The sequence below is a fragment of the Monodelphis domestica genome, chromosome 5 (genome assembly GCF_027887165.1).
Source record: "Monodelphis domestica isolate mMonDom1 chromosome 5, mMonDom1.pri, whole genome shotgun sequence".
Taxonomy (NCBI): Eukaryota; Metazoa; Chordata; class Mammalia; order Didelphimorphia; family Didelphidae; genus Monodelphis; species Monodelphis domestica.
The window spans coordinates 176,897,569-176,924,089 of NC_077231.1; the positions used below are offsets into that span (position 1 = coordinate 176,897,569).

The 26,521-nt window shown below is 33.1% G+C and overlaps 1 protein-coding gene and 1 long non-coding RNA gene across 6 annotated transcripts in view; one reads left to right on the forward strand and one right to left on the reverse strand.

Annotated features, from left to right (window-relative positions):
- Nucleotides 1-4,371, forward strand: part of LRRN3 (leucine rich repeat neuronal 3) — a 58,949-nt gene extending 54,578 nt beyond the window's left edge. The window contains exon 2 of the mRNA XM_001363376.4: nt 1,349-4,371. Within this exon, the coding sequence (XP_001363413.2) occupies nt 1,707-3,833 (2,127 nt within the window). The 5' untranslated portion in view covers nt 1,349-1,706 and the 3' untranslated portion in view covers nt 3,834-4,371. The remainder of the gene's footprint in view (nt 1-1,348) is intronic.
- The window catches only part of LOC130454578 (uncharacterized), a 122,599-nt gene that overhangs the window by 92,151 nt on the left and 3,927 nt on the right, over nt 1-26,521 (reverse strand). For all 5 annotated transcript variants that reach the window (XR_008912248.1, XR_008912247.1, XR_008912246.1 and 2 more), the window contains exon 2: nt 9,814-9,933. This is a non-coding gene — a long non-coding RNA (uncharacterized LOC130454578). The remainder of the gene's footprint in view (nt 1-9,813; nt 9,934-26,521) is intronic.

Genomic DNA, 26,521 nt, shown 5'->3' on the forward strand with positions numbered 1-26,521 from the left:
CCTTATATAGGTGATGATGCTTGATCAACCTGTTTATTCTAAAAGTTGGAGGTGGGAAAGGGAATGTATTAGGGGGATAGAGGGCAGAAGGCACAAAGGCACAGTGACATGAGATGGAAAGTCTACGTGTAAGGAATAGTAAAAATGTCGATTTCACTGTAACTGATAAATGAAATGTAAACATTTCAAAAAGAGTTATATTTAGCATTTTATTATTTTTTCCTTTCATGGTAAGGCAAATTCATTGAAGGGAATTATAAAAACCATATACAACAGAAAAAATAATGTTGTGAATTTTAGAATACTTAGTATCTTTGAAATGCTAAAAATTCAAAGACTCATTTGTCCAAACTTCAGGTCTAATAAGCTAGTATGTGTGATCCTGTGTACCTAATAATTTAACAAACATTTAGTCAATATTTAGAGTATGCTTGTCTCTCTCCATATATAAATAAATACACACAGATGTGTGTATGTATATTCATTAGTGCATATATACTATACATATATGTAGAATTTGATTTTTTTATTTTATCTGGGCAGAAAACTCTGGCACTGAAATTTACTCTACGAAGAGAAAAAAAAATGTTTATATTCACAATGATTTGAGTCCCTGAGAGGTAAAATGAGTTGCCCATGGTCACAGAGGTAGTATGGGTAGTAGGTGTTAGTGAGAAGACCATAGCTCATGTCTTCCTGACTTTTAAAGTGATCCTTTATCCATTATGCCAGTCTGCCTTTTCAATATTAAATGTAGATTATGTGCAAAAACTCCTGACTTTATGTTGTGACTCCTGAGAATGGCAAAAGAAAAAGTTAATTTTTCTTTATAGTGCCTACTTTCAAAAAATATGAGTCTAGTAATGAACATAAGATAAATAAACAAATAATAATAACTCATTTCAATATTTGATTAGAAATTATTTTGATTTTTCTTCACAACAAAAAACAACACAAGACAGGTACTATGACTATTATTATAATATCCATTTAATAGATAAGAAAACTGAGGCTTAGGAAATGAGGACTTGTTCAGAGTAACATAGGTAATAATTATTAATGCTAAGATTCTGAAGCATAACCTGGCATCAAATCTAAGATTTTTTTGCTCCACCACAATGTCTCTAGAAACCAGAATGTAGAAGTACAATAAAAGTAATGGAAACCAAGAACTAGGTGAGTTGCAAAGAGAGAAAAAAAATGGCATCAAAAGCCACAAAGTATCAGTGTCAAGCTTGGAGTAAAATTCTCTAAAATAATAATGATGATAATTTTCAATGATGCCTAAATTAATTACAAATCTGCTATACCTTCTTAATACTAATTATTTCTTTTGTTTAAATTGTAGGTCATGCTGATATTATTGCAGACCCTAATCAAGCATGGGATACGAAATTATTACTCCTAAATAAATGAATTGCTTAATCTCCAGTGACCATCTATACATACTCCATCTTCACAAAGCTTATCAGTTTTGTGTCATCAAGGCAATTGTGACCTTCTTTTCTTCAATATGTATGGAATTTTTGGACAATGCAATTGCAGCTTTGACAGTTATTTCCAGGAAGACAAACGTTATATTTCTTTGTTGCTTATCATTTGACAAATGCAAGCATTTTTTTTCTCAATCAGATCTTAATGAACTTAACAGCAGCTGCTGTGGAATGATTAAAAGTCCATTGTACTTCTGAAGACTGAGAGCTAAGATGAAGGACATGCCACTCAAAATTCAGGTGCTACTTGGCCTAGCTCTCACTGCATTGGTACAAGGTATAGATAAAAAAGTGGATTGTCCACCATCATGTACATGTGAAATCAGACCTTGGTTTACACCCAGATCCATTTATATGGAGGCTCTTACAGTGGATTGTAATGATTTAGGCCTTTTTAATTTCCCAGACAGATTGCCTGCTGACACACAGATCCTACTGCTGCAGACCAACAATATTGCAAAAATTGAAAACACAGTAAACTTTCCAGTGAACCTTACTGGCCTGGACTTATCACAAAACAACTTATCTTCGGTCACTAATATCAATGTAAGAAAGATGCCTCAGCTTCTTTCCATCTACCTGGAAGAAAACAAACTAACTGAGCTGCCTGAAAAATGTCTGTCCAGGCTAAACAATTTACAAGAACTCTATATTAATCATAACTTGCTTTCTACCATTTCACCAGGAGCCTTTATTGGTCTACATAATCTTCTCCGGCTTCATCTCAATTCAAATAAATTGCAGATGATCAACAGTAAGTGGTTTGAAGCTATTCCAAATCTAGAAATTCTGATGATTGGAGAAAATCCAATCATCAGAATCAAAGATATGAACTTTAAGCCACTTATCAATCTGCGCAGTCTGGTTATAGCCAGCATAAACCTTACCGAAATACCAGATAATGCATTGGTTGGTCTGGACAATTTAGAAAGCATCTCGTTCTATGACAACAGATTTGTTAAAGTGCCACATGAGGCTCTTCAAAAGGTAATTAACCTCAAATTTTTGGATCTAAATAAGAATCCTATTAATAGAATACGAAGAGGAGATTTTAGTAACATGTTACATCTAAAAGAGTTGGGAATAAATAATATGCCTGAATTGATATCTATAGATAGTCTTGCTATTGACAATTTGCCAGATCTAAGAAAAATAGAAGCTACTAACAACCCTAGATTATCATACATCCATCCAAATGCATTCTACAGACTTCCCAAACTTGAATCACTCATGCTCAACAGTAATGCCCTCAGTGCCCTGTACCATGGAACCGTTGAGTCCCTGCCTAACCTCAAAGAAATCAGCATACACAGCAATCCAATCAGGTGTGACTGTGTTATCCGCTGGATCAATATGAACAAAACCAACATTCGATTGATGGAGCCTGACTCACTGCTTTGTGTGGACCCTCCTGAATTTCAGGGTCAGAATGTTCGGCAAATACATTTCAGGGAAATGATGGAAATCTGTCTCCCTCTGATTGCCCCTGAAAGTTTTCCTTCTAATCTGGATTTAGAAGCTGGGAGCTATGTTTCACTACACTGTAGAGCTACCGCAGAGCCAGAGCCTGAAATATATTGGATCACTCCATCAGGCCACAAGCTCTTGCCTAATACTCTTTCTGAAAAGTTTTATGTCCATTCTGAAGGTACGTTAGAGATAAGTGATATAACCCCAAAGGATGGTGGTTTATATACGTGCATAGCAACTAACCTAGTTGGTGCTGATTTAAAGTCAATTATGATCAAAGTTGATGGTTCTTTCCCCCAGGATAATAATGGATCTTTGAATATTAAGATAAAAGATATTCAATCTAATTCAGTTTTGGTATCTTGGAAAGCAAATTCTAAAATTCTTAAATCCAGCGTTAAATGGACTGCTTTTGTTAAAACTGAAAACTCTTATGCTGCCCAAAGTGCTCGAATACCGTCTGATGTCAAGGTGTATAATCTCACACATCTGAATCCGTCGACTGAATATAAAATTTGCATTGATATCCCCACTATCTACCAGCAAAATAAAAAACAATGTATTAATGTCACTACGAAAGGATTGGATCTTGACCTGAAAGGTTATGAAAAAAATAATGTGACAGCATTCATTGCCTGCCTAGGAGGTCTTCTGGGGGTAATCAGTGTGATATGTCTTTTCAGCTGCATCTCTCAGGAGATGAACTGTGATGCTGGACACAGCTATGTACGGAATTACCTACAGAAGCCAACCTTTGCATTCAGTGAGCTTTATCCTCCGCTTATCAGCCTTTGGGATTCAAGAAAAGAGAAAAGCACAGCACTTGAAGTAAAAGCAACTGTCATAGGTGTGCCAACAAATATTTCCTAAAAAAAAATGGTGATAAAAAACTTTCTGTGAAGAAAAGCACAAGACTATAGCTGTGCTAACTAAAAAAAAAAAACAGAAATGTTATTCTTTAGAAAGAAGTCTAGACTTCATCAGTGCTGCTGCTGATAAGTGGAAACATGTATGAGTTCAGCATTTTAAAAAGGTATTTTAATTAAATGGCTTCAAAGGGTACTGTGGCAACCAAATAAAATAACTTCATTTTATAGAACTTTCATTTGGCTTTTCTGTCTGGAAAACAGTTCCAGTGAACGAGAACATTTTCTGTATTTTTTTTAAGTATGTAAGAGTAGTTGAACTGAGCAATACCTCCTCCTGTGTTGCATTACACATATTAGCCACGAGTTTTTGCAGTGACCAAATAAACTTGAATTGGCACGTGGTATAGCAAAATGGACAAATTATGTAGAGTAGACACAGTGAGTATGTGAAACTTTTTTATGAGGAAAAATACATTTTGGATTAAAATCAATTGCTTTTGTCTTGTTTTTGTTTCTAAATAAAAACAATTTCTGAGAGATATCTGACAAAAATAATCATTTTAGCGGCGGATTTTATAAAAACACCATTCTGATACAATGGGATTCTGAATTCTGGGAGGAAAAACTTTTCATGGGCTATTTAATAACACACCATGCACAAAAAGATATTTTATAGAGCATTTTGTACTTCTTTGATATTAAAATATCAATGCAGTGTTTTATAATTTGAATGTAGAAAACAATCCATAAGAGAATTGTGATCCAGAATGTTGTGACAGTTATTTCTTTTCCTTTACCCTAATAGTAGAATGATGATTAGATGTAGATATTGGGCCCAGAAAATGCAAATCCAATACCTACATAAAAGAAAATGTTCGATTTAACCCTTTGCTTGTATCCCAGTTTTAGATTTTTAGCTTTATTCTGCCAAATTTTAACAGGATATTTTCCAAAGTTATTTTTTTCTCAAAGACATATTTTTATTATGATTATGACTGAATATCATAAAGATACTTTCAAAGTTATTTTTTCTCAAAGACATATTTTTATTATGATTATGACTGAATATCATAAAGATACACAATAAGTTTAGCAATCTGGCATATTATCAAATATAACATGGGCCATACTTTGCTATTCGATAGTGTTAAAAAAGCAAGATTACAATTAAAATATAGATAATAGGTAGTAAACATTTCTTATTCCAAAATACTTGCTTTTAAACATAATTATCCATGAAAGAAGTGTGAATTGAATCAAATCATTCTCATGTTCAAAAGAAAATTCAAAGTTCAATTTAAATAATTTGTATGAAAAACATCAACACCAAAAGAAAACATATTATAATAATTTGATGGCACATAGTTATTTTATGATTAGAGCAACATGGAAATGGCATAATTTTTAGGTGAAAAACCTTTTGTATTTTAATAATAAATATTCCAAAATCTGAGTAATTATTAATCATTTAACATAGAAAATTCACAATTTAGCTTCAAGAAAAAACATCATTTCAGCTTTTTTCACGTATCAAAAATATGTGTATCTTCACAGCCACATGGACTAGAATTATGAATAACAATCTTCAAAATCATAAAATGTATATGATACAAAGAGCTGAGCTGTACAAAGTTCTGAGGCTTCTGCTGTAATTATTTCTGTGCCTACTCATAATGAATTGTTTAATTTATGTTATAGCAAACTACTACATGTAATCAAAATCTCATTGGTCTGTAAACAGTTTGAGAATAACATTTCTATTATTTTAGCTATCATTAATGGACATTTGCTTTCCTTATCTCTCAGTTTCTGAGACAATGACTTACACATAGTATTTAATATCTATTGAATTAAGCTGAGTTGAATTATTGATAGATCCAGAGCTTATAATTAAACTTTAGCAATTTCTGATTATCTGGAATATAATTGATTACTCTTTCAATAGATCAGGAAAAGAGGGTTAATTTTAAAGCATTCTGAATTTGAAACATATAAATTCAATGTGCTTCTTGAACACAAATTTTACAACCTGATGAATCACCATCACACATAGGCTGACATTAGAATTTATCAGTGAGACACGCTCATATATCATGAGAGATTTCAGCACACGGACAAGGCTTTTTAAGAGCAAGGCTATTTGTCAAAAATACAGGAGCTAAAATATGACCTATTAGGATGGAGCTACTGTATAGGTCAGCAAGAACTTGCCCATGTATCTTGAATGTTTGTCTTTTACACATATCTGCATTGAGAACTATTGCAGATAGGGCTCAGAGGGGAGAACCTAATTTATTTCAAGCAATGATTCCTTAGAAAAATGGTATGAAATAAATACTCTGAAGGGACACCTAATAGTAAGCACAGAAATGAAAAATTATTTTTCTTTCAGCTGAATAAATACAGCTATTTGTAGTGAACCATAATGCTATTTACTTTGCTTAAAATCTAATCTAAATTTATCATTGAAAGAGAAAATACATTTGTTTCAAAAACAAGAATGACATTTCATTCTCCCTTTGCGACTTACTCAATAAGCCTCACAAAAAAAAAAATTATCTATGCACTAGGCAAGGTATTCAAAGTACATAAATTTTAAAAAATGTCCATTTGAACATGAATTAACAAGAAAATAAACTATGACATTGTGATAAAAAATCTCATGTATAGCCAATAATTTTTAAAGCAATATATTAATGTAAATGCAAAAAAAAATTGAGATGAGAAAAAAATGTTTGTACAAAATTGTAAAGGATTACATGTTTTAGTAATTAATACTCTAATATTCTAAATTCACTATGATGAACAAAGCTTACTTTAAAGAAACATGTCCAACTTAAACAGGAAATAAATTGTGACAAGAAGACAATTATGAGAGCAAAGCAAAAATTTGAGATATAATGTCAGCAAAGTCAGAGAGCATGATGCTTCACATACCAGTCTTTCAGGATTTACTAAGATGATGATGAAAATGATGTTGGTTTCTAAGGTACAACATAAATATATGCTATTAAATAGAAATATGTCAAAAACAAATAAAAATACACATTCAAATAAATGAAAAGGTTATAGCCTAGCAATGAAGGAATGCAGGATAAATACAAGAATATTATAATGTTCTAGAAAAATTAATTTAGCCTACGTGTTAAAAAATATCTCCTTTGCACTTTTACGAGTTTTAATTTAAAAAACGCAGAATGTGGCATAAGCAAATTTCCTTATTGCATGTAGTCATTTCTGAATATGTGTTTGAATTATGTTACCAGGAACTAACTCTCACTTGTCATTTTAAGAGAATTACAAGATTTACGAGTTATGAAGTTATCAAGGACTAATATAGAACTATTTTCCTAAAAAGAAATACAAACAGGATCACAATTACTTAAAAGGTGTGCTAATAACTAGATCTGTTTTGTAAAAATACAAGTCCAAAATTTCAGCATATTCAGAAGCTTATTCGATTGCTATAATTATACTTAATTCAATTAAATATTGACAAGATACTATGGGAGTAAAAGCAAATGAAATAGGGAATAATGTTCTACAAACTGTCAAATAAAATTGGAAAAGAATGACAATTAAACATGAGAAGGCATGCCATCCTGGTAAGTAGAAATCAAGCAATAAATAAATAAATAATAAAAAGAAACCTTAAACACTTTTCCCAAATAGAAAAATAATTTTTAAATCTTTATCACTAACATTATTCATAATACATAACAGTTGCTATGCATGAACAACTATTGAATAATTCCTTACTACAAATATTCAGAAAAAGTAAATTAATGACTAGAAAATTAAATATAAGAATTTAAAATAATTACTGAAAAAGAAAGATTATCTCAATTTTCTATTGCCTTTGTAAATATAAAAGTAATTCTAGATTCACAATATAACACTTTGAGATTTAATCTAGAAAAAACAGTTCCAGAAATTAAAAGGAATGAATAATATTTTAAATGGAACTACATTTTCTTTTATTCTACCTTGCTTTATCTTACCCCAAAAGAAACTATGCAATGGAAAAATACACTTATGAGTGGTAGAATCTTACTATAACATTTATCATTTCTAATGTGACAAAAGAAAATATGAACATCTAAAACCTAGGCCAAAAAAACAAAAACTAGGCAAATGGCACAGACTTTCTTTGATCATTTGTTTTTTTTAATTTTTCTTCATGACATAATGTTTGTTTTAGGTTACCTTTTTTTTTTCTCCTTGGTTCTATAATTCTAATTTTATGACATTTCCTATTGGTTAACTGGGGTGCTGCTTAGGTACATTGTAGCATTCACTGGAATAATATAGCCATGTCCAGAATTAGAACTCATTAACCAGAAAATTCATCACCAACAATGCAGAATTTTATACACTGAAAGAAAATACTCCAGTTTCAATAAAATAGGTATGGCCCTTTCAGGGAGCAATATGAATCTTTTTCAACATGAATATAAAGAAAAGAAATGTCTTCTCAATTTCTTTTTCTAGAGAGGAAAAAAAAAGTACTAAAGCAAAACATTTTAGACATAGAAGGTAATATATAAAATTGTCTTAAGTATTTCAACATCCATAGGCCATTTCCCCCAAACTATAGAAGAATATTTTAGTAAATGATAACTGAATCAAAAAGCAGTTATATGTAAGGAGCAGCTAGATGGCTAAGTTGATAGAGCACTGGGCCTGGAGTCAGGAAGAGCTGAGTTTTCAGATCCATCCAGTCTCGCACACTTACTAGTCATTTGACACTGGGCAAACGATTTAATTTCTGTTTGCCTCAGTTTTTCATCTGTAAAATGTTAGAGAGGGAAATGGAAACCCCTTTCAGTATCTTTGTCAAGAAAACTCCATCTACAGTATTGGTGGGCTCTGCTTCGTGAGGTCATTAAGAGTCAGACATGACTAAACCACTGAACAAATCTACCACCATATGTAAGGAACTGCACTAGAAATGGAATTCAAAGATGTAAAACAATATAGTTCAAGTAGGTTTTTTTTTTTTTTATAAGTGATTCAGTGTTCACTTTGACTGGTACAACAATCTGAAAGCACTGATCGCTTTCATAAATTTTATCATTCCAAGAATTGTTTCATATTTAAACATGGAGCTCCCTATGTTGAAAAATCTCCCCATGTAGTTCTGAACTTAGTGTTTGTGGCTCATAGCATGATTGATTGTTCTCTTAAGAATATGATGTTCTTAGGTTCAATTCTGGCCTCAGACACTTCCCAGCTGGGTGACCCTGGGCAAGTCACTTAACCCCCATTGCCTAGCCCTTACCACTTTTCTGCCTTGGAACCAATACACAGTATTGACTCCAAGATGGAAGGTAAGGGTTTAAAAAAATATATATATATATGATGTTCTTATCAATGATATACCCTATCATTATCCCAAAATCTATACATAAAAATGTATGAAAAAATGTAGATGTATTAATGGGAGAATGAAATGTGGGAAGAAACTTCAGATATCACCCAATCCAAGTTATTTTTAGCTGAGCAAAATGACGATTGGAAAAGTGAAGTGACTCATTGAGAAATAGTTTATGACAGAGCTCAACATGTCCTGATGGCCACTCTGATACTCTTTTCTTCTAAACTAGATGTTGGGATATATTTATATGTATTTACTTGGTACTATTCCTAGATTATATATTTCTGTAACAACATCAATATAAACCAAGATTACATACAAAAAAATTAAATCACTGTATGGGGCCCAGCATTTTATAGCCAAAGGAATTCTGGCTGACTTTAGCAGCCTTTCAAAAGAGTGAACTACAAAGGTATTTGAAGACAATATAGTACTGTGTGGTTTTGTATTTATCTCTCCTATCTATAATACATCTTCAAAGAACTAATAGGATTATGTGGCCATTGTAAAGAAACTACAACTATTCATTCTAACATATGGTTCGGTGTCATAAAGGTATCGATGGAAAATTCAATTGTGATACCCATTCATAATGTTTACTAACCTTTGGAACAAGTAATGGAGTGAGCCAAGGACATAAATTGATTCTCCTAATCCTTGCATGGCACGAAACAGAGAGTAGTATATAACACCTTTCCTGTCATGTGTGGTACTCGATTCAAGGCTGTAAAAAGAATAACTGTTGTTCATGTATCAAAAGTATGATTAAAACAATATATTATACATGATGATAAGTTCTAGGAATGTTTTAAGAAGTCATAAAGATATTTCATATATGCCATACGCAAAACTATACACATATACAAAGGCACACACACACACACACATACACACACACATATGCTTATACACATATATATCCTTTGACCATAGTTCCTCATATGGGTCACTTATTCACATAAGGACTAACAATTGTATTTCCAATGCACAGGGATTGAGAAGCTTCTAGAGAGAACTTGTTTCTATTTTTCTCTGTCTCAAATAATAATAATAATAATAATAATAATCCTATAATTGGCTGAACATGATACGAATGTGTGTATAAAACCATACAATCCCTGAACATAATATAAATGCATTTATGCGAGTATGTAGAAACATATATGTCTTTTAGACCTGAAGAATCTAAAACCATTTGGTGGAGTATAATACTAGAAATAAAAACGCTTATATAGTTCTACTAAATTAAATGTATATTTATACAAATGCAAACATTTTGTTACATCTAATAGTAATAATAGTAATAATGTTTTATTGGCACTGTGACATCAAAACATATATATATGTATATATATACATATATATATATATGAGATTATATAGGACACTGATTTTATTAACTCCTTAATTTGAGTGGTTTTGTTCAGTGTAAATTCTAAACTTACCAAGCAAGGTTTTTTTTTTTATCATTTTATCATTTTCTCTTCTTTTATTATTTTCTCTTCTCTGTAATGCTGCACTGTCCCAACCAATTGAGGTCCATAACTTGTTCAAAAAAGATAAGAAGTTATGGTTGTCTCCATTGAGTTTGAATTCTTTGGCTCAGCATGATGTGGGGCTAGACTCAAAGAGATTTGGTCTCCCAGCTGACCTACCAAACTGACTTGATCTCTCAATAAGTCAACACAAGTAGAAAAGTATCAGGGTAATTTTGAGCCTAAAGAATCTTGAAAAAGAAGTAACCTGCCCTGTGGAAGCTGAACCCAAACTACATAAGCTTCTAGGGGTGGAAGGTTAATTTACAGAATAAAAGAACAATTATTAATTCATTTTGACTCAACAAAAATAATTCAAGAATCTGCCATAAACATAAATATGAATTGATTTTAAAATTATTAACAGAAATAATCAAAAAGAACACAATAAATATATAATTAGATGATAGAATATATTTCCCAATTTATTCTACAACTCAAGTGCATGATGAATTAAAATTAATTTAGTGCAACACATACTAACAATACATAGAAATACCATTGTAATAGCTCAAAGGATATTATCTAAGGACCATGAACATGTATAATCATGTTTTTTAGAGTTCGAAGGGACCATAAAAATAATTAACTTCAACCCTGTCATTTTATAAGTGAAGACTCTGAGACCTAGGCAAATATAGTTAATTTCTCAAACTCACATGGTAGAACTGGGATTTGAACCGAGTTCTCTGACTTAAAATTCTATGCTCAAATTCCATTCTCTTTATAATACATCATTTTTCAAGTGAGACCATTCAAGTTGCAATACTAGCTTTAGGACAATAAAAGATGTAGGGTATAAATAAAAGGATTCAGTTATTTTATTAGCATTTCAAACTACAAGTATAATTAGTCTCAAAAGTTGCACTCAGGTTTTGTGTTTGTTTTTTAATAGGTCTTCATGAGCATCCCAGACACACTAATCTTGCATATTATATTCCCACTGACTTAACAAAAACAAGAAAAATCAAATGGTCCATTTCCTCAGGACTACAATCTTTATTCTCCTTTTCTTTCATAATTTTCTCTTTCCAAACCTATAACAGAAAGGTGAACATATGGATTATATCATTTTTAGCAAAATAACTGGCAGACCCTTATCATTTGTTTCTTTTGTTGAAAGGCTGAATTTATAATTTAAAAAAATCTTATCCATCTACTTCAAATTGCTTATTACAGAAGTTTAGTTATATGTCAACTGTAATGATCAGTCTAAAAATGGCAGTTACAATCTTAAAATTAATAAAATTTAAAAATCAAGAAATACTTATCAAACACAAATTCTGTGTAACAAAATACTAATTATTCTCTACTATCTACTTTGGAGTGTAAGCAATTATTTTCATTAACCCTTTATATAATCTTATTTTTTAAATCAGTTCTTTTAACCTAAATACCATTTTTAAACCCTTTCTTTCCATCATAGAATGAATACTGTTTATTGGTTCCAAGGCAGAAGAGCAAGGCAACGGGGGTTCATTGACTTGCCCAGAGTCACACAGCCAGGAAATGAGTGAGGCCTGATTTGAGCCCTGGACCTCCCATCTCTGGGTCTGGTTCTCAATCCACTGACCCACCCAGCTGCCCCTCCTGCCCTAAATAGCATTTGAAAATATATATCAGAGGTCAATTCCTCACTGCTTAAGGATTAAGAATGGTCTATTGTTCAGTCATTTTTCAGTTATGTCTGATGCTTTGTGAACCTGTTTGGGGTTTTCTTGGCAAAGTTACTAAAGTAGATTTCCATTCCTCCCCCAGCTCATTTTATAGATGAGAAACTAAAGCCAATAGGCTTAAGTGATTTGTCACAAAGCCAGTAACTTCTGAGGCTGGATTTGAACTCATAAAGATGTGTCTTGACTCTGGGTCCAACACTCTATCCATTATGCCACCTATATGTCCCATAAATTTCTAAAAGCAGTTCTTTAGGCCACATATGTTTTAGTATTGTGTTGTACATGATGTTCCAACTAGAATTTTCTGTGAATATGTCCAGGTCAGAAATCCGTTAAGAGAAGCAAAGTTTGTGTCTTATCAAAATACCAAATGTTCCATATGGTACCTGACAAAAAAAGTGGTGCTTTAAAAATTGTGAAATTTCAATGAAAAAGCATCAGTTCCATATATTTATTTGCCTTTAAGACTGGTTTTGAGAGAAGATGTTTGGAAGAACATAGAAATAATGCAGAGAAGACAGGAGAGATCTAGAGTGCACAAAGAGCAAAAGAAAGTCCTTTTACTGAAATTATGACTTTATTTGTTATTAAGTAGCTTATCATTTTAAAAAATTAGCAATAATTTACTTTTACATTATTTTCACTTCCCATTAGATCTATACTATCAGCAAGTCATCTGTTAAAAAATAAAAAGGAAAGGGGGAAAGAGATTTATCAAAATGATTCAATATCAGTCAATTCCAACATCATATACATACTGCCATACTTATCTGCAAAGAAGGGAGAAAAGTCAGATCAATAACTAAGATCAATAATAATAAAATGAGAATTATGAATAATAAAATGCAAATTTTGACACTGGTTAAGAAAAAACGATATATTTTAAATTCCATTGACATCAAAATTGCTCAGGCATTGTTCTCCGAGTTTGGCATGTGTAGCTGTGGGGAGTCAGAATTAAAATAGAAAATAAAACATGATTTTGCTCATAAATTTTGTACCTTGTCTCCCCTTACCTATTCAGTTAATTCTACAATAATTAAGTTTTTTTTTTATGGATTACGATTTTGCTAGAATCATGAAAACACATTAAAAAGAATATCCACAGTACTTGGAGGATCTGCCAAAATAATATAATTCATGTCCAAAGAAGTGTGTCCTTTCTAGGTGTAGGACCATTAGCAACACTTCCTACTTCCCTGAGCATTCTTTTTCTTATTTTAAACAATTCTTTCCTATACTGGTGTTAAAAATCCTCCAAAATCATTTTCAAAGAGTTATAAAACTGTGTATACCCTTAGAACCAGCAATAAAATTGTTGAGTCTGTTTCCTAAGGAGGTCAGGAAAAAAAGAAAATGCCTTATGTGTTCCAAAATATTTCTAGCATCTATCTTTGTGGTTGAAAAGAAATGGAAGTCAAGGAGATGTCATCAGTACTGATAGAGAAATATTAGAATAGGGTAAAAATCAATATTTTTCCTAATTTTAAGTAGTATATGTAACAAAATGTACCAAGACACTAGATAAAATTGCCATATAAAAACTAGTTATTTTTAGTAAACATAGTCCCTCTGACTTTCACTACTAGTCTTGTTCTTTCTCCAAATGTCGTTGATGTTGCTTAAAAACCTTTCATGACTTTAACAAATGAATATCCATTTAAAAAAATATCACTAAGGACTAAGCTAAGCTACATGAGTATAAGGGGAAATTAGGGATAAAAATCCACCAGGCAAAGCCCATCTTCTGTTCCCATAATTTTTCTAAGCTCTACAAATCAAAATCTGATCATAAAGCTTAAACTACCTTGATATTATGGGCATAAAAATGTATTCCTTAAGAAGGACAATTTGGTATTAGATGTGTTCTAATTAATTTCTTGAACTCTTAGTCTATGTTTCTACTTATATTATCAAAATTAATATATAGCTGTAACAAACCAAAAGAAAACAAATTATAGATCACTAGGTCTTTCCTAGTTTCTATTATGTTGTCCCAAGAAGATGGATTTATCAAGACAATTTATCAAGACAATTTATCAAGATTTATAAATGCTAAGAATAAGTAGCATTGTTCCAGATCTCAAAGATAAGATTTGATATTTCTGCATATATTTTCCCCAAACATTAGCATATCCCTTCCAACATGGAGAATTTACATAAAGAAATGGTTGGGAAAGAAATAAAACTGTTTCAGTGTTCTGGAACAAGCATGAATTCCAGGTTGATTACTTAAGCAATATACTTAACCTCTCAAAATTCCACTCTCTAAAAAGAGGAGGTTGTGTCTCTAGGTTGCCTTCTAGCTCTAAATCCCCAAATCTTTAATAATAAAATTTCTTAGTGATTTTTTTTGCAAAAATTTTAAGGAAAAGGTGCATTTACAACCATTTTTAAGCAGATAGGTGGTACAGTAAAGTACTTGACCTAGAGTCAGTAAGACTCATCTTCCTCAGTTCAAATCTGGCCCAGACACTTAGCTTTGGGACCATGGGCAAGTCATTTAAACACTTTTGATTCAGTTTCCTTAACTGTAAAATGAGCTGGAGAAAGAAAATTGGCAAATGACTCCAGTATCTTTACCATGACAAACCAAAATCAGGGCATAAATATTTGAATATAATGGAAAAATGACTAACCCACAATGAAGAAACATTTTAATATATTTTATGACTATTTTACATATTTTCATTTAATTTTATTTCTAGATAATTGTAGATAGGACTGCCCAAACATTTTAAGACTTGTGCACATTACTATATAGATTTCTCTTTAAAAGAGTTAAACTTTTCTTAGTGGACAAATGGTCAAATCAAATATTATCAGCAAGGCAAGGATCCAGAACAACCTCATGGAATTCATGACAAAAAAGTCTATCCACTATCATAAAAGGAACTGATAGACTCAGAGTGCAGACTGAAGCATACCATTCTTCACTTTATTTCCCCTATGTATTTTCCTTTAGTGTAAACATACGTCTTCTTTCATAACATGATGAACACAGAAATATTTATTGTATAATAACACATCTATAACCTATATCATATTACCTGCCATCTTGGAAAGGGGAGATGGGAGGGAAGGAGAGAACATAGATGGCAAAATGTCAGAAAACAATTATTAAAAATTGTATCATCATGTTAAAAAAAAAGCTAAACTTATGATTGATTCCAAAATTAGTCTAAAGCAAACTAAAAAGGTAAGGACTAAATTAGCATACAGTAGTGGAAAGAAGGCTAGCTCTCAAGTCAGAGGACCTGGGTTCAAATTATATTTCTGATGTTTACTGCCTGTTTAAACTTGGACAAGTTACATAAATTCTCTTGGTCTCAATATTCCCATTTGTTAAATGAGAGAGCTCGACTACATGACCTTCAATGCTCCTTCCAACTCTAAATATATAACCCTATGATCCTAATTATTACCATTAGAATAAGAACACAAAAGATGGGGAAGGATTTATATGAAAAGATACAGAGTAAAGAAAACAAAACTGAAACAGTAAAGTATATGGTGACTACAACTTAAAAACTCAACAAATTTCAGAGAAAATACAACAAGCAATGTTGATTTTTTAAGTACATTCTCTTCCTTTCTTTTAATAAGCTATAAAACAATAAAGGTTAAGATTTTTTGGTTTATTGTCAGTTAAGAGCTAACAAAATAAATTTCCAAAATAAAATTGAAATTTAGTTGTTAGATTAAATCATCTCTAAAGTTCCTTCCACATCAAAAAATCTATGATTATTTTCTCAAAATAATGAACATTTATTAATCAAGTGCTCTGTATAAAGTACTATGTAGTTGATAGAGATATGGAAAATTTTAAATGTGCAGTTTTTTTATTTCAAAGATTTGTTTTATGCTCAACATTTACAAGTAAAATACAAAGTAAGGAGTGACAGAGACAAATTGTACTGAGGAAAGCAGAGTAAGGAGAGATTTTTAGTTATTTTGGAATAGAGAGTTCCTAACCTTAAAAGGAGCAATATTCAAAAGGTAGAGGTGAGCCTATTTATGACATTGAAAATGGTGTGCAAATGCAACTTTCTCCTTTTAAAAATGATGAAATTGGGGCCTGGAGAATTTATTTGTATAATGTCATCAGATAATTGGTGACAGAGCTAGAATTCAAATTCAGATCAATGTTCTTTCCACTTCTAAAGATAAGTTCACATTTAGACGTATTGATTTGGTGGTACTGACAGGATATCCAGACAATAATGTCAAACAGACAAATGGAAGTTAGGTACCAGAATTCTTCAGGGGAAAGAGTTACGCCAAGTAGATGGATAAAGGAGTCATCTGCATAGAAATAAGAATTTAACCAACAAGAGCAGATGAAGTTATCCAAGGAGAAGGAACCGAGAGGAAAAAGGCATAGCAAACCTGCAGCATGTACATCCTTATTGTGCAAAATAGGAAGAAAATGGAATACTATTATTAGACCAGCATGATAGCTCAGATTAGATAGAATAATGAAAAATACCAAAAGTTCAACATAACAGATTAATGCATTGGAATTAACAAGTAAACACCAATACACTGTAATATTTTCATACCGATAATCTCCAGAACAATGCAATGGAGAAATAAACATGGCTTTGAATCCTAATTCTGTCGTTTATTCTTTATTTGCCCATGAACAATTCACATGACTTTTCTGAGCCTCAGTTTCTTTGTTTCTAAAAAGAATGATAAGGCCTGGGGTTATGGCACTGAATAAGTAACAGTTCTAAATCCCTTTAAACATGCTTTACTTGGATGTGACTGGTGCTTGTTTCAAGGTATTTTTTCCCAATTATGCTAAAGACTGTATCTGGCTGATCTGTTATTATTTCTCATAAATACCTGTGATTAATCCTGACCTTTTAATTTCCTTGTGTTCCTTTATTTCCAGAATGAGGGTGTATAACATGAAGGGAGCTAGTTAAAAGAGAGTGATATTTCCTAGGGTACAGTTGTGATTCCAACCTCCCAGTTCTTTGGTTGAGTTTTTTTTCTATCTAAATGAGGACATAAACAAGGACCATTTAAATGTTGCCTAACTACTTTTCCAAGACAGGGACTTGGACCTTATAATAATCAAACCAACAGCAAAACCTATTGTGAATTATAGTTATTATACAAACTTTTAAAAAGAATCTTAATGAGATATGATTAGCTTATCAATTGCTATTATGTTAAAGAATGCTTCTAAGGTACTTTAGAGTGATGGGGATGTATTAAAAAATAGTTTAGTCCTTAAAGTATGTTACCTTGAAAATGTATAATTGATTGTTTCTTCCTAGAAAAGATTAGAAAAATACTTTCTAGTCTTAAAGAAATAAAATGAATTGCAGACACCAATGAGGTCCCATCATTATAATGTTCACGTTATGTAGTCTCTAAGGTGCTATACTGAATCAGCAAAATCTTGTCAGTGTTTCCTACATATTTTTAAAAGTTCCTTTTCATGTGTAAAATCCTTCAGATTTACTCTCCAGTCCCAGATTATAAGACTAGAATTAATATGCTGAAAATTACAGAAGTAGATTTCAGTTCATAAGAATTCAAGATACTTTTATGTTTTTAATGTGTTTCATGTACACTTTCTCATTTAAACTTGATAATATCCAATAAGAGTTAGGCATGACCATTTCCATTGTACAGATGGGGAAACTGAAGGTGAGAAAGGGTACATAATTTGCTCAGGGTCATGTAGTTAAAAAGTGTTGGAGTCAAAAGATGAAATAAGGTCTTCTCTGTAAAGAAAAAAAGTCCCAATATTTGGAATGCTCTAAAGACAGAATGAATTGCTTTATGAGAAAGGCAGTTTACTATCACTAGACTTCAAAGAATAAAGGAATACTGAAATTGAAAGAGTTCTATAAAACATGTGGTCCACCCTCTCATTTTACATGTTAGCAAACAGAGGTCCAAATCAATAAGTTGACTTGCCTAAGGTTTCATAGCAAATAAGAAGCAGAACTAGGACCTCTCTTTCCTCTTTTCCAACTTTGCCCTCTCTTCCACTTCTCTATTTTACCATTTTCCTTTTTATTCTAATGGCCTACAAGTAGTACTCACAAGCATTGCTGAATCAGACTATTTTCACTCAGGAATAAGAACTTGTTTATCTTTGTGTGGACTAGCAGAGAATATGTATTTCTTAGAAAGTTAAGTAATTTAAGACATGTAAGAATAATAGGTGAAGTTCAATCAGGAGATAGAAAGCAATGTACTAAGTACTTTTGCAATTATTATTTTATTTGATCCTCACAACAAACCTAGAAGATTGGTGATATTATCTTCATTTTACATATGGGGAAACTGAGGCAAACAGGGGCTAAGTGACTTGCTGAGGGTCACATAGCTAGTATTTGGCAAGTCTTGAATGCTACTATGCTACCCAGTCGTCTCTCATTGATGTGTTTGAATAGAGCACCATATTTTCCATTAATTCTGGTAAGTTTTTTCTGCTCAGTTGACTGATTTGTTACTTTTTTGCCATGAGAAATAGATAATTTACAGTGATCTATTTGATATTTTCCATCACAAAGCTCATGAAGATAAGAGAAAAAGAAAAAAACTCTGAGAAAGTCAAATCCCTTAAACATAACTAATATCCATATAACAACCCAGATGCAAGCTAGTAGAGAAGGTTAATACATAAAATATAGAATTCTGGACCTATTCTTTGTGGTCCATTCCAATCTAGAGTTATAATACCTTGATCAACACATCTTTAAGGAAATATTCAGTCATCCTCAGAATGATCAGAATTATTATTATGGACTCCAAGTGAAAGGTTTCACAACAGAGGAAAATATATGCATTAGTTATTATTATTTAAATTTTGGTTACCAGTTTAAAATGCCCAAATGAAAAATCATGATGTTAAATCCATTTTTGCCCTTAAATCAGCTAGGTGGTGTAATAGATAAAGCCCTGGGTCTGGAGCTGGGAAGACCTCAGTTCAAAGCCAACCTCAATCACTTGCTTGCTACATGTGCAAGTCACTTAACCTGTTTTTTCAGTTGTAAAAATGAGATAGCAATTATTTCCAAAGGCTGTTGTGAGGATTAAATGAGATAATATTCCTAAGTGCATAGCATGATGCCTGGCACATAGTAAGTAGTATGTAATTGCAAGTTATTATTATTGCTACTATTACTAATAATAACCAAGACTATATAGTTCAATGTTTCATAAGCCTTCCTAGAAAGTCTTTCCTTTCTTTTAGGAAATATGTGTTACCTTGATAAGATAATAATTGCAAACAACAGACTGCCAACTTTCGACAGTTTTTAAATAGTTATTTTGCAACAATTTAAATAGTACATTTCAATAACATTGTGGCTTTTGTGGTACAAGTGCACTATAATCAAATTTATATTTTTATTCTTTTTCTGAGTTTCAGTAAAAAATTCTGCCTATTTATAAATTAACAAAAATGTCTCATCCAGAAGAATGTCAGGATGATATAAGAAAAGGAGAACAAAACCTACCACAATCTAACATATCCCAGATTTGGGGAGAGCAAATTCATATGTGTACTAAGAGGAAAAAGAGTGGCTTTAATATATTAATCTAATATCATATGCTGCAAGGCAACTCAAATAGGAAAAATAAGCTCAAACTATGTATTATGAAGGCAAAAATGATTTCAATGAAGAAGAAATGAGTGACTCTAAAGATATGGGTGTGGAGTAGTTGTACAGGAAACTCATTAACAGTCTCAGATTAAATGAAACAGAAAAAGTTAAAGGCAGTTAGATGGTTCAGTGCATAGTGTTGGGCTTTGAATCAGGAAACCTGATTTTCTGACTTTGAATCTATTCTCAACTCTAGCTGTGTGACACTAGTCTAGCCACTTTACCCTGTTTGCCTCAGTTTCCTCTCTGTAAAATGAGCTGGAAAAAGAAATGGCAAATCATTACATTCTCTTAGCCAAGAAAATCCCAAATGAAGTTACAAAGAATTGTACACAACTGAAAACGATTAAACAACAACAAAACATAAAATGTCAGAAAGAATATTAAAGTATTATAAAAATGGTGCCCGAACACCAAAGGTCAGAAGGTGCTAATGTTGTTTATAAATGTCAAGTTGGTTGATAAGTTGGTCTGAAAACTATCCTGAAATTTCTGAAGTAGCAGGAAGAAGGATGGCCTAATTCCTGCATCAAATCTCTTTTATGGAGATCTTGAAAATGTAATGGACCCGATTCAGATCATGAAATCCAAGAAAAAACCATAGTGAGTCATTTTTTCTAGCCCAGATCAACTTAGGGAGACAGAAAATTCTGTGGAAACTGCAGAAGGAGTCTGGCCTGGAACTGAAAGAAAGCTGAGACTAGAATCAGGGTAAAAGCAAGTACCAGGCATGAAGAGGTCCCAAAATATCCTTAAACTAGTATAGGATGTATGAATGGCCAACATCTGGGAGCTTTGTCCCCTACTTCCCAGATGTGAGTCATATTAAGAGGATGGCTTCCCCTACAAGAGGTAGAAAAGAATTAGTTAGTGGGATCTAGCTGTGGATAGAACAAAGAACAAGTTTAGAAGTAAAAAGTAAAGTTTGGTAGGGACTCAGTTAGAGGAGGTTATCAGTGCCAGATCTCAAACTGTATTATAAAGAAGCAGTTATCAAAACAGTCTGGTACTAGCTGAGGAACAGAATGGTAGATGAATGGAAGAGATTAGATATACAATATGCAGAGATAAAATGACCTTAGCAACATAGTGTTCAATAAACCCAAAGATCCCAGCTTTAGGAATAAGAACTTACTATTTAACAGAAACTTCCGGGGAAATTGGAAAACAGTTTGGCATAAGTTAGATATAGACCATCTCACACTCTATAACTAGATAAGATCAAAATGGACATATGATTTAGATATATACAGTAATACCATAACTAAATTAGGGGAACATAGAATAGTTTACCTGGATTTGGATTTGGAGAAGAGAATGACCAAGCAAGAGATAGAGAGTATTATAAGATGTAAAATCAATAATTTTGATTATATTAAATCAAAAAGATATTGTACAAACAAAACTAATGTAACCACGATTAGAATGGAAACAACAATATGGGGAAAATTTTTATAACAAATGTCTTTGATAAAAGTCTAATTTCTCAAACTTATAGAGAATTAAGGCAAATTCATAAGACTACAAGTCATTCCCCAGTTGACAAATGGTCAAAGCATATGATTAATCAGTTTTCAGACAAAGACTATTTTAAATCATTCAATTAAGAGAAATGCAGATTGAAACAATGCTGAGGTACAATCTCATGCCTATCAGATCAGGCAATATAGACGTAAGGAAAGTGGTAATGTTGGAGACAATGTGGCAAAATTGGGACACTAATGCATTGTTGGTGGAGTTGTGAATTGATCCAACCATTCTAGAAGGCAATTTGGGACTATATCAAAAGGGATATAAAACTATGTATAGCCTTTGATTCAGCAATATCACTACTGGGTCTGTACTCCAAAAAAAAATAATAAAAAAGAGGAAAGGACCTACTTACTCTTTTTGTAGGGGAAAATAATTGGAATTTGAGGGGATGTCTATCAAATGGGGAATGGGAATGGCTAAATAAATTGTGGTATATGTTGGTAATGGAATACTATTGTGCTATAAGAAATGATAAGCAAGATGATAAGCAGGAAATCCATAGGAACTGATGCAGAGTGAACTAAGCAGAATTGGAAAAGCATTGTACACGATAACAGCAATAATGGATTAAAATAATCTGTGAAAACTTGGCTACTCTAATCAATGCAATGATCTGGGACAATCCTGAATGATTTATTACATAGAATGCTATGCACATCCAGAAGAAAACTGTTGGAATCAACTTTCACATCAGCATATTTATGGTTTTATTTTAGAGTTTGGATTACCTATGACTTTGCTCTTAAAACAATAACATATATGGAAGTGTGTTTTGCATGATAATAAAAATAAAAATTAATTTAAAAAATGGAACTCAGTTAGAACTTCCAATCCAGGCTAAAGTCAGCAATTGAATAACCATTGAAGGAGTCCTAGACCAAAGAGGAGCCTAAAGTTCAGATATTTTTAACCAGCAGAGCTTCCAGGTAAGCTAACAGTGACCAAGAAATTATGCAATGCAATAGAGAAAAGAGGCAAAATCACTGCTAAGGGTCAATGCATATGATGAGACCAGCTAATGTTTTGAACTCTTATTTGTTACTTTATTTCCCTTTTAAAGATAACATTCTTTAGACTGCTGGAAGATTGAACACAAATAGATTAATAGTTAAACCAAAAATGAGATTGTAATCCTGTCCAAAAGGTTATAAAATTGTGCATATCCTTTAACCAGAAATATTACTAGTAGGTTTATATCTAAAGAGATTAAATGAAAACTTGCTGTTCATATTCTTTGACCTTTTATCAATTGGAGATTGGCTCTTTTAAAAAAAGTCTTACCTTCTATCTTAGAAATCAATATGAAATATTGTTCCAAGGCAGAAGAACAATAAGAGCTAAGCAATTAGAATCAAGTGACTTGTACAAGTGACATTGCTACAAAGTGTCAGAGGATAGATTTGAACTCAGAACCTTACATCTCTAGATCTGGTTTTCTAAACACTGAGATACCCAGGTGCTCAAATGGCTTTTTTTTAAATCAATCGGTGTATTCATTCTTTCAGTAGATTTCACCTCATACAATCATAAAAAAACTTTTGAGGGAATCCTTCATAATCTCTCTCTTTTCCCCTATTGTACATCAAGTCCCCATAATATCATCCTTCATTCTCTCCTTTATCTTCAGAAGAAAAAGTGACCCTTTTCCTTGCTAATACCAACTCCTCTCTCTACTTGTGTTCAGGACCCTACCTCCCAGTTGTTTGCACACAAGCAGGAATGGAAAGTATGTGCCAGGTACAACATTTTGGGCCCTCTAATGTCTGGAGTTTGGCAGTGGAGAGGAATATGAGTAGGAATCCTGGTATATATGTCAAAATAAACCAATCTACATATCAGTTTTGAAATTCTTTCCAGTCTAGTCATTGGTCATTTAGCACCTAGACTACTACGATCAGGGTGTATGGGGTGCTCAGGGAGGAGTAATATCTCTGGTATGGAGGGCTTGTCGTGCCCTCCTAGGACAGCTCTCCAGCCTCTGACCCCCACCTGACACCCAGCTCTCACTTGTGGCTCCAAGTAGCTGCTAGCATGCGGCAGCGGCCACACCCCGGGAAACGGCTTCAACAGGCCGGCTAAACCTTGTGAGGGTAGCCAGCGGGTTGTCGACCCCTGGTGAACCAGGGCTTTGCTCACCCAGCATGTGAAGACTGCTTCGGCAGAACAGGCTGAAGAAACCAATAAGAAGGTTCAACGGCTGAAAGGGCGACGCAGCAAAGCACTGTGGAGTGCTTAGGGTGTGTTGGAGCACAAAGGACAACACGGCCATCCAATGCAGCTGAGGAAGTCTCCAGGTGTAACGACTTTCTGTGCCAATGGACCCAGGCTTCCAACGCCAAGAGGGTGGGACTGTCTCTGTGCATCGACTTTTCCACTTAAATCTTCATGCACAAGTGTCTTTGTGCACAAAAATGCACAAAGTCAATCGTCATCCTCGGTTACCGAGAGACTACAACAAGACTACGATCACCTTCCTAGGTGATATCTTTTTTAGAAAAGCATGGACTTTTTTGACAAGCTAAACAATAACACTTAATCATCAAAACAATGAAAAAGAAAAGTTTATGTTGAAAGTTAAAAATGGCATTTGCCTGATCACACATGCCCCTAGACTGATGTCTGCCAAATAGACACTAAAAAACAGGAAAACAAGCAGAGCAATTAACTTCGATGCTCTTGGAGGCATTTCAGATGCACAACAGATTTAGCCAAAATCTTTTCCATCTCACACACACACAAAAAAAAATCTCAATCTTTAGAATGAAAACCTATCAAAAGAGCTCTCAAGGGATCACCTAAGCAATTGTATATTTATTTCTTTCAAAGTTCAATAGGCGAATGAGCAGAACCCCAGGGGATTCCAGGGTCAGTTGGAAAAGCACACACCAGAATGGCTTACGCTGTCTTTTATCCATATTTCAGGGCACTGATCAGTTGTAGTAAGCAAAGTTAAACAAAAAGGAACTATTTGACATCCCAACCATGTTTCTTTACTAAGGTTACTGATGCATGCATATGTGTGTGAGAGAAACTGAGAGACAGAGAGGCAGAGACCGAGACAGACAGACAGAGACTAAGACAGAGAGAGAGAAAGATCGAAAAAGAAAGAATACTCATATTTAAAAAAAAAAAAAAGAAACCTGGTGGAAACCAGGCCAATCTTGCCCTTGATCTAAAAATAAAACTCTCATTGTTATTACTATGAACTCTCAACTAAGAAGGAAATGATTTCTGCCTTCAGATTGAACTATTTATAGCTGTTGGGTCCATTCTAGTATGCTAGTTAATTATTAAAAATCAGCTTCTGTTTTGTTTATAGTCAGGGACTTCTGTTACTTCTGTTTTTCTTTAAATTAAACTTCATTTAAGTCACTAAAGGTTTGGTGGGGTAATTTTCAACTAAAATCAACTTGTACTTCTTAAAAATTTGATTGTGTAGGGGGCAGCTGGGTGGCTCAGTGGATTGAAAGCCAGGTTCAGAGATGAGAGGTCCTGGTTCAAGGCTAGCCTCAGACACTTCCTTATGAAGTCACTGGGTAAGTCACTTAATCACCATTGCTTAGTCCTTATTGATTCTAAATATTGATTCTAAGATGGAAAGTATGGGTTAAAAAAAAAAGATCTGATTATTCATGGCACATTTCTTAACCTCCACTTTCAAAGAAATCCTAGTCTAATTTAGCTAAAGGAACATATAGAATAAGATGCCAAGAACATGCGATTTAAAGATGAATAAAATTAAAGAATTTTCTTTTTACATCTAGAGATTAATTTTGGTCAACAGATAAAAGGATAATAATCAGAGATCCAGAAAGATTAAGCAAAGATCACAGGGGAGTAAATTAATATTTGAACTCATGTCCTCTGACTCAACATCTAATCAACTAGTCTAACAAAAACAGTTACTGAGCATATACTGCATGCCAGGCAATATAAAAAAGAGACTAAAGATAGTCCTTGCCCTTAAGTAGCTCAAAACCTAATCCCCTCCCTAAGGGGAGATAATATGTAAACAAATGTATACATACAAACTATATACAAAGTATATAGGAAATAATTAACAGAGGAAAGGCACTGGAATTAGATGGCTTTTATAGAAGACTAAATTTTAGTTGAACCTTAAAAGAAAGCAGTGAGTTCAATAGTCAGATTAGAGGAGGAAGAGAATTTGAGGAGTGGGGGGGAAACCGAAAAAGTGTCAGGAGCCAAGAGATGGAGTGCCTTCTTCATGAAACAGCAAGTAATCCAGAATCACTGGATCAAAGGGCTATGTGGCAGAGTACAAAAAATACATAGATTAGAAATGCAGGAGGGGCTAATTTATGAAAGGCTTTGGATGCCAAATAGGGCATTTTGTATTAGATCCTGGCAGCAAGAGGGAGCCATTGGAATTTATTTAGTTCTGGGTGAGCCTAAAGAGGTGAGTGATACCAGAGCTTTAAGAAAATGACTGTAGTGGCCGAATGGAGATTGGATTGGAGTAGAGAGAGACCTGAGGCATATAGGCAGCCCAAGATGTAATTGCAATGGTGCAGGTGATAAGGACCTATACCCTCGTGGTGGCAGTATCAGAAAAGCAGGTATATTAAAAAATATATTTTAAAGGTGAAATCAATATGCCTTGGCAATAAATTGGGTATGAAGGGGTGGGAAGAAATCTGATAGTCATTGCATTGTTCCTCCTTGGTTTATCAAGTCTCATTGCTACTTCTAATGGGGAAAAAAATTGACAAAATCCTGTGATGAAAAAATAGATCATAAGAACAATGATTTGAAGCTGCAAAGGACCTTAGACAACACTAAGTATAACCTCCTTATTTTATAGTGGAGGGAACTGAGATTAAGAAAAGTTAAGGCACTTGCCCAGAGTCACACAGCTATTTAACTAAATCAGGATTCAAATTCAAGTCCAGCATTCTATCCATTGGGTT